The sequence below is a fragment of the Chrysochloris asiatica genome, unplaced genomic scaffold, assembly GCF_000296735.1.
Source record: "Chrysochloris asiatica unplaced genomic scaffold, ChrAsi1.0 scaffold00158, whole genome shotgun sequence".
Classification (NCBI taxonomy): domain Eukaryota; kingdom Metazoa; phylum Chordata; class Mammalia; order Afrosoricida; family Chrysochloridae; genus Chrysochloris; species Chrysochloris asiatica.
In genome coordinates, this window is record NW_006408676.1 from 6202258 (window position 1) to 6217731 (window position 15474).

Consider the following 15474-nt stretch of genomic DNA (forward strand, 5'->3'; position numbering starts at 1 on the left):
ATATATATATAGATAGATAGATAGATAGATAGATATTGCTGTTGTTCCTAAGTGCTGTTGAGTCAGTTCCAACCTATAGCAACCCTGTATAGGGTTTCCAAGGAGTGGCTGGTGAGCTTGAACCATTGATTGACCTTGCAGTTCAAACCAATTTTGCAGTCCAGCGCACTAACCACCCACAGCACCACACCCGGACTCCATATATAAACAGGTTAAAAATTAAAGCAGGAATAATATATGCCATCCAATTACTGATCATAACTAGAATGGCTATACAAATATCAGACTGTGTAGACTATAGGACAAGGAATACAGCATAATATTAGATGCACCAAGAAGGGCATAACATGTTATCAGAAGGGGAATTCATCAGAAGACAAAATAATGCTGCTTACTCAGTAAGGGTATAAAGATGAGGCTTTTTTACAGCCTCGGAAACCCTATACAGGGTTGTCAAGTTGGAACAATGTTATCAACTTACTTGACACTGTAGAACACTAGATTAAACAAAAGGATGCCTGGTGGTGCAGAGGTTAAACACTCAGTTGCTAGCCAAAAGATCAGTAGTATGAACCCAGCAGGCACTATGTGAGATAAATGGCACAAAACAACAAAGACAAAATGCACGTTCTATTCAAGTGCAAAGAAGAGTCATCAAAACAACCCTCAATAATTTAGAAGTCTGAAATCATACAAAGGATGTGCTTTGATCCCAACATAACTAAACAGAAATCAGTAACTACGATTTCAGAAGTTTTTGAATATTTGGAAATTAACCGCACAGCCAAAATCGTTCAGAATTCTGAGAAGACATTACACACAAAAAAAGTAGAAAATGCTTTGACCTAAATGATAAAGAAAAGATTACAATTTTTGGAATGCAGATAAAACAATATTAAGTGGGAAATTTTGAACCTACCTTTATGACCCTACATAAGAGATGATATGACTTCCCATAACAATTACTCTAAATCTGAATAAGGAGCCAGGAGAATAGAAGGTCATGTCTGAATTTCATACTTGGGTGACAGACTGGGGCAAGGAGAGGTAGTGAAGTTCTTGTATCTTAGAAATAGCCTTTCTCTAGCATTATTCCTTTTATATTATTTGTGTTGTAAGTTCAGCATAGTATCAGGCACACAGCAGAAAATCATAAAACAAACATATTTAAAGAAGAAATGAGTAAGGAATTTGTCTAATAACTACAAAAGATTTTCTAACTACAAATATTTCATGTTGTTAAGTGCCACCAAGTCATTTCTGATTCATAAAAACACCATATGGGGCTTTTGAAAAGTGGCTAGTGGTTTTGAACTGCTGATTTTCATATACTTTGTTATTGTTGTGTTAAGTGCCATTAAGTAGGCTCCAACTCATGGTGACCCTATAGGGTTTCCAAGGAGCAGCTGGTGAGTTTGGACCACCAGCCTTGCAGTTTAAACCGACTATGCAGTCCAGTTACTCTCATTAAATACTCAGAACCAATTTACGGGATAAATTACCACTGCTCCACTTTATATAGAAGTAAAATATAAATAGGAAACAATGCAGGAAGGGAACTTCATTAAAGACAGGTGATACCATATCAAGTATACATACCTGGTACTTCTAGTAGCAGAAAATAAAGCCCAGCAGCATGAAGGCCATATTCTCGAAACTGCACACCGATGTTTTTCTTATGTACTATTTGAACAAAGTGATAAAACAATGCCACCAGTGCACTATGAGAAATATTGTTCTCAGTGAAGAAGGTCCAAAGATTCTAGGGGAGGAGAAAAGAGGATAAATCATCGAAGTCAATAATTAGAGAAAGGCAAATATCTTCTGTTTGATTTTTTCTCAAGTACTTAGTGCCTTACAAATTGAGGAATAGACCAGTCTGACTTCTAATAACAAATGCTTGCTATTTTCAGAGAAAATGTAATTTTTAAAAATATGCTATTCAACTTTGATTTTTATTGTTTAAAATTACAAAAATAAGCATGTTCAATTAATCAAACCTTCAAAAAACAGGTAAATTTTAACAATGTAAACTTCTGAAACTATTAAAGGCTGACAATACACTAAGGCTTTGGACCTTCCCTACATGAGTTATTAAAGGAGCACTTATAGCATAATGGTCAAGCACACATAATGACAAGAAATAATCAGCACTCAGTAAAGTCACCTTCAATACCCAATAACCACTTTTCACAGTAGTTACTGAGGAACCCAGAGACGGACATTGCTTGCCTAAGGAGCTCTGGTAGCTTAATGGTTACGAACCGGGCTGCTAACCTCAAGGTCAGCAGTTTGAAACTACCAGTTGTTTCGTGGGAGAAAGATGAAACTTGCTGCTCCCATAAAGATTTACAGCCTTGGAAACCCTGTACAGGGTCGCTGTGAGTCGGAACTGACTCTATGGTACTTAACAACAACCACCACCCCTGGTAATGCTGTAGGATAAGCACTGGAACACTAACCTAAAGCTTGGTGATTCAAACCCACCAGACACGCTCTCTATATCCAATCAGCTGAGCACTTTGCTCTGTGACTTAGGTATGTGAGATATGCTGACTTGCTCACTATTAATACTCAAAAACCATCCGTAGTAGAAGTGTCTCGTTAACAAACGGTGCTAGCAAACCGGATCTCCATTGGCAGGAAAATGAAACAAGACCCACAGCTCACACCATATACAAAAACAAATTCAATGTGGATTAAAGACCTAAATGTAAAATCTAGAAATATAATCATCAATAAAAAATTAAGGACAAACTTAGGGGCTCTAATGCATGGCATAAATATACTGTCAAACATCATTAAAAACACACAAACAGTAAACGTCAAAATAGATGAGTAGATGACTGGGACTTCCTAAAACTTAGACACTTATGTTCATCAAGAGATTTCACCAAAAGAGTGAAAAGGGAGCATAGAAACTGGGGAACGTTTTTTTGCAACAACATATCAGACAAGTGAATAATCTCTAAAATTTATAGACAACACTTGTACAAGAAAAAGACAAGCGATTCATTTAAACAATAGGCACTGGGCACGGACAGACATTTCACCAAGGAAAACATTAAGGCAGCCAACAAACAGGAAATATTCATGATCATTAGTTGTCACTGTTGTTAAGTGCTAGCAAGTCAGTTCTGACTCACAGAGACACTGTACAGGGCTTCGAAGGAGTGGATGGCGAGTTTGAACCACCGACCTTGTGGTTCAAACCAACCTTGTAATCCACAGAACTTTACTCCATCATTAGTGTTGTTCCTAAGTGCCGTCAAGTCAGTTCCGACTCGTAGCAACCCTGTATAGGGTTTCCAAGGAGCAGCTCGTAGGTGTGAAATGCCATGTGGTTCCTAGTCCAGTACTAATCATACATCATACTAGTAGTCATTAGTCATTGTTGTCATCGTTAACAATGCCATCGAGTCGATTCCAACCCACAGTGACCCTGTATAGGGTTTCTGAGGAGCAGCTGGTGTACTTGAACCACTGACCTTGCAGTTCAAATGGTTTTGTAGTCTGGCGCATTAACCTACAATGCCACACCAGGACTCCAAAATCAAAACAACAATGAGATTTCATCTCAAAATAGCAAAGTTAAAAGAAGCAGAAAACAACAAATGCTGGCAAGTTGTGGGGAGACTGGGACCTACCTATACAGCTGGTAAAACTGTAAAATGGTTCAACCACTATGGAAAATGGTATGATGTTTCCTCAAAGAGCTGGAATAGAAATACTAAGAAATAGCTTATAATCCACAATTCCTCTACTTGGTATATATCCACAAGAAATATGAGCCAGGGCACAAGTAGATCTATGCATACTGATGTTCACTGCAGCATTATTCATAATAGCAAAAAGATGGAGACAGACTAAATGCCCATCAATGGAAAAATGGATAAACAAACTTTGGTACATACACACAATGGAATACTATGCAATGTTGAAGAACGAAGAATCTGTGAAAAATCTCATAACATGGATGAACGTGGAGGACATTATGCTGAGTGAAATCAATCAATCACAAAAGGACAAATATTGTATGTGAGCACTGTTGTAAAAACGCAAGAAAAGGTTTCCATGCTAAAACATTCTTTGATGATTACCAGAGTAATTCACTGGTGAGAGGGTAGACTGGGATGGGGAGGGCAATATACAAGAAGAGGGAGATTGGCAGAAGAATGATGAAGACAGGTGACAACACAAGGAGTTATGCAAGGGCTAGAGTATAGAGGTAAATCGTGTTATATACACAACCTTGGAATGACAATGTTCTGTGGGTAGATACATGGACAGAATGGGTATGGGAGGAAGAGTGGGAGTATACACCAAATACATGGGTTTGAAACAGGAGAACACAGAAAAATCTTTGTGACTCATAGCGACCCTATGTACAAAAGAACAAAACACAGCCTGGTCCTGGGCAAACCTCACAATTGTTACCACACTTGAGCCCACTGCTGCTGCCACTTTGCCAATCCATCTCGCTGGGGGTCTTCCTCTTTTTCTCTGACCATACACCTTACCAAACATGATATCCTTCTCCAATGACTGGTCCCTCCTGACAATATGTCCAAAGTATGAAAGACGAAGTTTGGCCATCCTGGCCTCCAAGGAACACTCTGGATGTACTTCGTCCAATACAGATTGATTCGTTCTTTTGGCAACCCATGGTACTTTCAATATTCTCCTCTAACACTATAACTCAAATGTATCAATTATTCTATGATCTTTCTTATTCACTGTCCAATTTTCACATGCATACTAGATTACTGAAAATACAATGGCTTGGGTCAGTTGCACCTAAGTCCTAAAACTGACATCTTTGCTCTTCAACACTTTATAAAGGTCTTGTGCAGCAGATTTGCCTAATGCAATACGTTGTTTGATTTCTTGACTTCGGTTTCCATGAGTTTTGATGGTTATTCCGAGAAAAATGAAATCTTTGAAAACTTCAATCTTTTCTCCGTTGATAAGAATGTTGTTTACTGGTCCAATGGTGAGGATTTTTGTTTTCTCTTCATTGACATGCAATCCATACTGAAGGCTGTGATCTTTGATCTTCATCAGTAAGTACTTTAAGTCCTCTTCACTTTCAGCAAGCAAGGTTGTATCATTTACATATTGCAGGCTGTTAATGAGTCTTCCTCCAATCCTGTTCTTCACACAACCCAGCTTCAAGGGTTATTTGCAGACAGGTTAAATAAGTATGGTAAAAATATACAATCCTGTTGCACACCTTTCTTAATTTTAAACCATTCAGTGTTCCCATGTTCTGTTTGAACAACTGCCTCTTGGTCTACATACAGGTTCCTCATGAGCATAATCAAGTGTTCAGGAATACTCATAGTTTGCAAAGTTGCCCATAGTTTGTCATAATCCACACAATCGGAAGCCTTTCTATAGTCAATAAAGGACAGGTAAGCATCTTTCTGATATTCTCTGCTGTCAGCCAAGATCCATCGGACATCAGGAATGATTTCCCTCATTCCACGTCCTCTTCTGAATTTGACTTGAACCTCTGGCAGTTCTTTGTCAATGTATGGTTGCAACTGTTTCTGTATTACCTTTAGTAAAACTTTACTCTCATGGGAATCAAAGATACTGTCCGATGATTTACATATTCCGTTGGGACACCTCTCTTTGGAATGGACACAAATATGGATCTCTTCCAATCAGTTGGCCAGATAGCTGTCTATGCCAAGAAAAATCTTTAGAATTCAAGAAAACACTGTAAGAACAGACAGACAAGTTAAACGTGTATTTTGAAACAATACAAACCCTGCAGTTAGAAATTCAAAAGATTAATACTAAGATTTCAGAAATGGACCACACATTGAAAGCACAAAGTAGTAGATTTGAAGCAATGGAATTCCAAACCAGTGAATTTGAAGACAAATCTCTTAATACTAGTTTGCTAAAAGAACAATCAAAAAAAAAAAAAGAAAAAAGCCTAGAAGTTATGTGGGACACCACGAAAAGGAAGAGCTATGGGTGATAAGAAATCCAGAACAGAAAGAGACAATGAGAAAAGCACAGAGAAAATTGTCAAAGAATTGTTGGAAGAAAATTTCCCTAATACATGAAATGTAAGCACACAAGAAGCTAAATGAAATCCAAATAGCACAGATCCCAAAATAAAGTCACCAAGACATATCATAATTAAACTTTCCAAAAACAAAAACAAGAATCCTGAGAGTAGCTGAATTAAAACAAAAAGTTATCTTCAAAGAAGAACCAAGAAGACTAAACCCTGATTTCTAAGCAGAAACCATGAAGGCAAGAAAGTAACGAACGGACATATACAAAACTCTGAATGGAAATAGACTGTCAAGCAAGAACCATATACCCAGTAAAGCTGTTCTTCAAATACAATGGGGAAATTAGTATATTTCTAGATAAATAGAAATTAAAAGAATGTGTAATAACAAAATCAACTTTTCAAAAGACACTAAAGGATGTTCTTTGGACTGAAAAGCAACAACAGCAGACAACCACTTAAGATTAGCATACATACAAGACCACCCAGAACTCAATCCAGATATAGAAGTATTTAAAGGAAAACAAGCCTACAAGACTGAAAATAGGGAACCAGAGAAACCAATGCAGAATGAGGTCAACTACAAAGCAAAAAGAGGAAATAGCGTAGATATTAAATGGGGGGAGGGGGGAACATGAATAATTTACAGGGTAACCTCAAACAAAATAAAAAAGAGGAAAACCATAAGGCTTTAGTAAACATTAACACAACAGAAGTGAAAATGAAAAGAAAACCCACAAAATAAACTCATTGCAGAAAACTATGCGGAACAAAGAAACCAGCAGCACCACAAAAACCCACACACAAAAAACCCCCCCCACACACACAGCCAAGTCACAGCACTCAATTCACACCTTTCATAATTATATTGTATGCAAATGAATTAAATGCAAAAGTCAGGTGACAGAGTAGCAGAATGGATAAGGAAAGAGAATCCTTCAATATGCTGTCTACAAGAGACAAATAAAAAAGCCAGGAGACAACCTAAATGCCCATCAACAGAAGAATGGTTAAACAATCTCTGAAACATACATGGAATGGAATACGATGCAACAATAAAGAATAATGACAACTTTGCAAAACACCTCAACAACATGGAGGACATTATGCTGACCGAAATTTGTTAACCACAAAAGGCCAAATATTTTATGAGGAAAATGTAAAAAGTTAAAAAAAGGTTTTCTTGGTAACAGAAACATTCTATGATGGTTATGGGGGCAGGAAAAAGTATTCACTAGGTAGAGGATGTTGCTGTTAAGTACAGTCATGTTAATATGGGTGACAAGGCAGGCAATATACAAGAGCGAGGTTAGCAGAGGAAAGACGAAGGTAGTGGGAGACAAAGGGGTTAAAGTGAGTAAAGGTAAATACCATTCACTGTTGGTACATACATGGAGAAGATTGAGATCATTGTAATGAAGCAAAGGATATGATTTATTGAATGTAAAACTGATGATCTGCTCTGTAAATCTCAACTCAACTCATAATCAAAGTTCAAAACAAAACAAGACTAAATTAGTGTTTAGTACTCCTTTTCCAATTCCATATCACACCTGTAACACTCATACAGCCTAGACTAGCACACCTGTCTCTCAAGGGATCTCTTTGTATAATTTCTTCACAATTTAGCCCACGTGTAATCAAGAATTTATGTCCTGAAACGCACCTATTACAATAGTCTATTGCTCATTGTCCTGGTGTGGTGTGTGGGTTAATGTGCCAGACTGCAAAGCCATTTAAACTGCAAGATTGGCAGTTCAAGATCACCAGCTGCTCCTCGAAAACCCTCTACAGGGTCGCTATGGATCGGAACCGACTCAATGGCACTTAACAACAACAACATGATGGCTCATTGTAAGCTCTTCTTCAGAGGACTAGTGGTTAGGATTAGATAAATTCTAATGTTTAAAATTGAATCTGATAGACAGTAAACACACAATGAGAAAAAATTTGGAACCCCATTTAAAAATTTCCATAATCTATTCTCAATCTAATTTACCATCCTATGTTCCACACACATTTTCAAAACTTGTATGCCATTCATACCACATGACTCTCAATTCCCTAAACATTCCCTGAAGTCTCACTGTGTTACTTCTTTACTAGGATTGCCCTATGACCTCAATTTTTGCTAGTCAACATCTATGTGCCACTTTTGAAGACCCACCTGACACTCTATCCTCTCTGAAATGGCTTGGTTCATCTTGGTTTCACCTGTTTTCTTTTCTTTTTATTTGCTATTGTAAAAAGTGATCATGACTTGAAAAAAATGACACACTAATACCTTGAAAGTTTTGAAGAAAAGCCATTAGGATATTCTAATAAATGACTATATTTTTTAGTGCTGTCCTAATTGTATTCCTTATAGACTGTACACTAAAATAACTAAGCTTCACATTATAATGATATCCATCTTCCACTTCTAATCTCGAAGGATGGGTTATTTTTCTTTTTTTACCTCTGTAAATCCATGTTCCTCAGCAGCAAAAGGGAAAAGACTCTCATAAAGCTTCGTAAATGCATCCAATCCATTCTCTAAGATCTCGGCCTCTATGCTGGAATCCAAAGGTTCTGTCTCTGTGAAGTCCAATTCCCATACTGTGTCTACCCATGCTATTGAGAAAATGTAATGAAATTAATAAGTGCTCAATAAGTAAGCAGCAATTTTTATACTCTAAGTACATTCAAGAGAAGAAAAATACATTAGTCATAACCCACCTTTAATTATACAATATAAGGTACAGCATAATTTAAAAAAGCAGAAAAGGGCAAGAAAAAATGTTTTTATAATAACTGGTAGCTGACTATGAGTTTGGTCATCTTTATAAAATATCAAGAAGGAAAACAACTGAAAATTACTTCATGATCAGACATTGCCACATGCTCAATATGAAGTAACAAATTAATCAATAATTGCCTCAGATTTCCTTTGTGAAAAAATCTCAAAACCAAGTTAACAAATCCAATTATAGTTCATAGTACTTTTATTGGGATCTTGGACAATACTGTGTTGCTGTTGTTATTAAATGCCACTGAGTGGTTCCAACTCATAGCAACCCTGTGCAGGGTTTCCAAGGAGTGGCTGGTAGATTTGAACAGCCAGCCTTGTGGTTCAAACTGACCTTATGATCCAGTGCTTTATCCTATAGCACCACATCAAAACAATATTGTAGCATGCTAAAAACATATCATTTCCCAAAAAAAGTTAAGCTAGAAGAGACATGTCAGACTCATGTGCACAGAAATATTTTCACAGTGATTTCATAATAAGCTGATGGCTTGAGGATATAATTCTGAGTGAAACTGTTGTTGTTGTGAAATGCCACAAAAGGGCAGATATTGCATAAGTCCATTATTATATACACTTAAGAAAAGATTTCCATAAAGAATGATTTTCTGAGGGTTGCCAGGGGCGAGAGGGATGGGACAGTAACTCACAGGTCAGGGGATAGACCTATGTTAACTTGGGGGACTGGGAGGGCAATAAGTAGGAGGGGGAAGGCAGCACACAAAAAGGGGGAGTAGAGAAGAGGAGCGGGGAAGATAGGGAGACTCCGTGAAGTACTAAATAGAATAGAGGTAGACTATGACAGGTGCACAGCTTTGGAATAACAAGGCTCTATAATATAGGGATCGAGGCATAGGCTGAAGGGGTAAAGGAGAGGAAATAATGTTAAGATGTTCAACTATTCACAAAAGGGCAAATATTGCATAAGGTCATTATTGTAAAAACTTAAGAAAAGATGTCCATACTAAAAGAAAAGAAAATCGTTATTGGTTAATAGAGGGTGGGAGGGAAGGGGCAGTAAGGCACAGGTTGGGGATAGTCACATCATAACTTGGGTGACGGGGAGGGCAATAAACAAGGAAGGAAAGGGCAATTAACAAGAAGGGGAGGGTGGAAGAATAAGACCAGGGAACAATAGGTAGGCTTGCATGGGCTAAATGGGACAGAGGTATGATGTATACTCAACCTTGGAACAGCAGGACTCTGTGATACAGGGATTGATACATATTCTGAATGGGTAAATGTGGGAAAATAATGTTAAAGTGCTTGACTGTTTTATGGCGATTAGTTTCCTTTGCCTGCTATTGTAAAACAGACATTTGAGTGGAATGGAAAGGAATACTGGAATATAAGATTACAGAAAGCTTGTGACCCCATCTTCAGCCTATAACTGACTGAAATACCTAAAAGGGGTCCTAGAACTTGCCCAGTAAAATGGACTTCTTGTGGAGCTTTTTAGGTGGAATCCTGCGCCCCATCCAGAACCTTCTGAGGTGGGACATTCCCATTTGAAAGGATATGCAGACCAACCCATAGCAGCTTGTGGAACAGAAGATACTTCTTAAAAGAAAGACCATCAGGAAAAAAATAAATAAATAGAAGACTGTTTGGCTATTACAAGAACAAGCAAGCTGATCACCTGGGAGCCATCAAGGCAAGCCATCAAGTTCATTCAGCCATCAAACCCCCTTCCAAGACTGAAACTCTAAAGGGAACAAACAAGCAGGCTTGTAATCGCACTAATGACCATGTTGATCTACTTGTGAGTGGAATTGGGGAAAGGCAGTAATGAAGACATGGGCTGAATTTGACCACATTCCATAGACTCCTGTCAACCTTGATATGAGAGAAAGAAAAGGAAAGGTTGGTTGGTCTGAAGTTTGGGGGACTTGGAAACTCCTGAGCCCACAAACACTGGCTTGAGCTGAGAGTGAAGCATCCAGCTGCTATGAAGTAGGGGGAGGGATGTAAGAATTGCCCAAACTTGCAGATAGTACCCATTTCACCCAGCTTGGATGGCTTGATAATCAGAACTTCACTAGAGGAAGATAAAGAAATTTGATACAGGAAGTATAAATTGCTACAATTTGATGAACTTGACCTGTACTTATGGATGTGGTGGTGGTGGTTATGTGCCATAGAGTTGGTTCCTACTCATCAGGATCTGTATAGGGTTTCCAAGGCTATAAATCTGTACAGGAGCAAAAAGCTTCATCTTTCTCACACAGAACCGCTGGTAGTTTCTACCAACTGAGAGGGAAGGGAAGGAGTCTTCACATCAAGAATCAAAGCTATCTTCTCATTCATTACACAGGGTTGATAGGCACGGGCAACTTAGACATTGGCTACCTAAAATGTAGGGGAGCTATAAAGGCACAAGGTGGCTGGCTTCCAAGTTTTCAAGAAAAAGTTTAGTTTCAGAGTGTGTGGAGGAAAGTAGAATCCCTACTTAATAGTTTTCATCTTGTCTACATGGGTCTGGTAAAAGGCGATGGGGATAGGATTTTTTTGATTCAACAGTAACTGTTATCATGACTAATTGAAATTGTTACAACTATAAAGGTAGTTTTGTAACAAAAAGGGGGGAGTATTTAATCGTACATTCTAGAAACAGAGGACCCTAGGAATAGCAGGAGAAGAACACAGGATCTTAACCAGAGAAGCAGTGACACCAGTGACTGAGGCAGAGGTGATGGTATGGAGAGATACAGCAGCTGAGGACTCTAGCTTCATGGAAAGAGAAAGGCTGTGTGCTGGCGGGCAGGAGGCTGACTGGAAAACTGCCCTTTAGTTGTAAGTTTGTTATATATTCCTGCATGGTTTTGTGTACATCCAAAAAAAAGAGGGAATAAAGGCAAATATTGTTTGTTAACCGATGGTGTATGGGGAAGGGACTGTAATCATTGTAATGAAACAAAATAGATTCGTTGAGTGCAAAATTGATTTTCTACAATGTGAATCATCACGTAATTCATAATACAATCTTAAAAAAAAAAAAAAGCTGATGGGAAAGAATTAGTCATAAAGACACACTGTGGTATTAATACAGCATTCTAGTTGAATCTTCATCAAGCTCTCCTGACTCCAAACCTTTTTATAGTTTTCTAACAAATTAGAATACACTTTAATTCTCAGAACCACAAAGAAAGGTTGAAGCTACCATCTCTGGTTTTTCTTTATTCGTTCTCTATGCCTTGCTCAACTTCTCTAGATCAGTGGCAAATAAACATTTAAAGACTACCGATTTGAAGGAGCATCTAATTAACAACCAGTTCAGGCTTGCCCATGTTTACATCTAAGTCCTAATATTAAGCTTTGGAGAATGACAAGCCTAGATCCTACTAATGACTTGGCCTTTACTAAACTTCAGACTTCTGTCAAATCTCTTATCCTCTACTCAAACCAGCAGGATTTGGCCCAAAGCCTCAGCCTCATTATATGTTTCCTCAACTGTCAGATGGTGAGATTGCCTAGTATTACTTCAGTTGGGACAGTAGAAAAGGAGGAAATATAGCATGCATCCACTGAACAATTCTGAAAAACTACACTAGGGAAGTCTCTATAAATACTGCGGATACGTAAATGGGTACTGGAGAATTCTTGTCCACAAAGATCTCACCATCTCATTACCCCCCCCCAAAAAAAGTAGCATGTAACAGGTGAAATACCACTAAATTCTGAGTCAGATAAAAACAGGCTAAAACCCTGACTTGATCACTTATGTGTCATTAACCTATTCTTCATTGGATGGATTACTGAATTATTGCAAATGATAATATGTACAATAAGCCTGCAATTGCCATATAGGTACATTTCCAACTCAGGGTGTAAATCTTTACATGAGCAGAAAGCCTCATCTCTCTCCAACAGAGTGGCTGGTGGACCCGAACAAGTGACCTATGGGATAGTAGTCCATTTCTTGTTCAACAGCGCCCTGAGCATTCCTTGCCACATAGGAGATAATAAATGATAGCTGCAATTTTTACCCACCACTTGTCTGTAGCTTAGTGGTTACGAATCGGGCTGCTAAACCTCAAGGTTGTTGTTATGTGCCGTGGAGTCAGTTCCGACTCATAGCGACCCTGTACAGGGTTTCCGAGGCTGTAAATCTTTACAGGAGCAGAAAGCCTCATCTTTCTCCTGCGGAACAGCTGGTAGTTTCGAACTGCTGACCTTGCGGTTCACAGTCCAATTCATAACCACTACGCTACCAGAGCTCCTTAAACCACAAGGAAGGCAGTTCAAAACTAACAGCTGTTCCGCGGGAGAAAGATGAGGCGTTCTGGTCCTGTAAAGATTTACAGCCTCGGAAACCCTGTACAGGGTCGCTATGAGTCGGAACCAACTCCACGGCACATAACAACAACCACTTGTCTGTAAGTTTGTTGTACTGTGTTGGCTTGGGTGTTGCTATGATGCTGGAAACTATGTCACCAGTGTTTTAGACACCAGCAGGGTCACCCATGGTGGACAGGTTTCAGCAGAATGCCAAGGCAATGTGGCTCCAAACGCTGTCATCTGTAAAAGCTGGCTAATCAGTGAAGGTTCTTTTATACAGAACACCAAGGATTTAGTTACTTCTTTTGAAAAGAAGGGCATATTAAAGGTTTAAAGACCTGACATGTTAAAACTTGTACTTTAAAAAGTGATCCTACTGGATTTATGGCAGGTGAGCTGAAATAGGTGGTATCAGAAAGCACACTGCAATCATCCAAATTCGCTCTCATGAGGGCTTAAACCAGATAGCAACAATAGGAACAGAGCATGAAGCCCACGAAAGGCATTTCTAAGGGTAAGACAATTGGTTCTGGGTATAAAAAGCATAGGGGATTCCCAACTAATGATGGCCCAGTATAGGGTTTCCAAGGAGCGAGTGGTGGGCATATAAACCTGTGGTTAGCATTCCAACGCTTCTCCTAAGTGCCACACCAGGACTCCAAAACTAAAAATTGACTGTTAATTTTAGGAAGGAAGTTTTGGTTTAATCAGAGAACTATGCATTCTGTGTTTTGTTGTTTTTTTTAAAAAAATACATGCGGATAAAAAATTTAACACAAAATTTCTCAAAATCAACTCCTTTGTAAATAAAGCTTATTTTTGAAGGGGGAAAAAAAAAGTCATGACTGAGGTTTGTGGACTGACTGGTGATGCCTTTAGCTGCTTAGCTGGTAAAGGAGGATTCCTTTCCATTCTTGTAACATTTGAGGTGCCTGTAAGATGTTTAATTGAACATAAGAACATAAAATTTAAAACTAGTCTGACTGAAGAAATAGATTTGCTATTTAAAACCAAAGGAATAAACGAGGTTGCCCCAGAAGATTTGCAGAATGAGAAGCAGAAAAAGAACACAGATGTAAAAGAATCAAAAGAGCTGCAAAGCTCTTTTATTTTTAACGGTTCCTTTATTCGGCTGAGTCTCCTATTTTAAAACCTAGCTCATCAGCGCCAAGGGCAGACACAAACCAAGCGACACCAGATACCACTGCCCTCCTCTCTCTCTCTCTCACACACACACACATACACACACACACACACACACACACTCCCTCTCACTCCGGACCTGGTGCCGAACTTGCCCCCTTACACACAGAAACACACAGCAGGCCGGAGCCAAGCTCGCTCCCCTCCCCACTCTCCCTCTGTCTCTTTCTGTCTCTCTCAGACCAGCCATCCGAGGACCGACGCTATTAGGAGAGCCGCCAGTCCACACTTCCTATTCCCCCCACCGTGATCCCGGGCTCCATGAGCTCACCCAGACTGAGATCCACAGGGCACCAGGGCTGCAAACTGCACTGAAGCCTCTGCAGAGCCATGGCCTCCGCGCCGCCACTCGCCTTCCGGGTACTCAACTTCAGAGCTCGCTCCCGCGCGCGCTCCCAGACTTTCCTTCGAACCAATTAAAGCACAAGAGAGTTCCCCACCAGCCAATCATCTCAGTCAAGTCAATTATTTATCCCATTAACCAATCACCTCTGGTCTTCTGGCGCGTGCGCAGAAATTGAGCAAGCCGGATTTATAATCTAGTGGTGCCGTGGTTAAAGCGCTGGACCGCTAACCAAAACACGGGTCGTTAGCGTAGTGGTTACGAATCGGGCTGCGAGCAGCAAGATCAGCAGTTCGAAACTACCAGCGTTCCACGGGAGAACGATGAGGCGGTCTGCTCCCGTAAAGATTTACAGCCTCGGAAACCCTGTGTAGGGTCGTTATAAGTCAGAACTGACTCCATGGCACATAACAACAACAGCACTCGCCAGCTGCTAGGCAAGAGTGAGAGTGGAAGTCAGCCCCATACGTTTTTCACCCTTGGAAACCCTATGAAGCAATTCTATTCTGCCCTATAGGGTCGCCGTTATGAGTCGAACTTTGATAGCATTGGGTTGAGGCTTTGTTTTCCTTCTCACGTTTTCAAGGTGGTGGTTTTTGTTAAGTGCCTTCGCGTCGATTTTGACTCATAGCGACCAAGGGGTGACTGGTGAGTTTAAACCTTCGACCATGTGGTTCAAACTGACTTTGCGGTCCAGTGCTTTAAGCCACACCAGTGTGCTTCCAGAAAACAAAACCCACTGACATGGAGTTGGATTTGGACTCTTGCTTTTGTTGCTGTGTACTGATGAGTGGGTTCTGATTCATTATTGTTGTTAAATGCCATCGA

The 15474-nt window shown here is 39.5% G+C and overlaps 1 protein-coding gene across 1 annotated transcript in view; it reads right to left on the minus strand.

Moving 5' to 3' along the window:
- The window catches only part of NCAPD3 (non-SMC condensin II complex, subunit D3), a 152144-nt gene extending 137509 nt beyond the window's left edge, over nt 1-14635 (minus strand). The window contains exons 1-3 of the mRNA XM_006871006.1: nt 14575-14635; nt 8493-8647; nt 1600-1762 (exon numbers count right to left, since the gene is read on the minus strand). Coding sequence (XP_006871068.1) covers nt 1600-1762; nt 8493-8647; nt 14575-14635 — 379 coding nt within the window. The remainder of the gene's footprint in view (nt 1-1599; nt 1763-8492; nt 8648-14574) is intronic.
- Between the last annotated feature and the right edge of the window lie 839 nt (nt 14636-15474).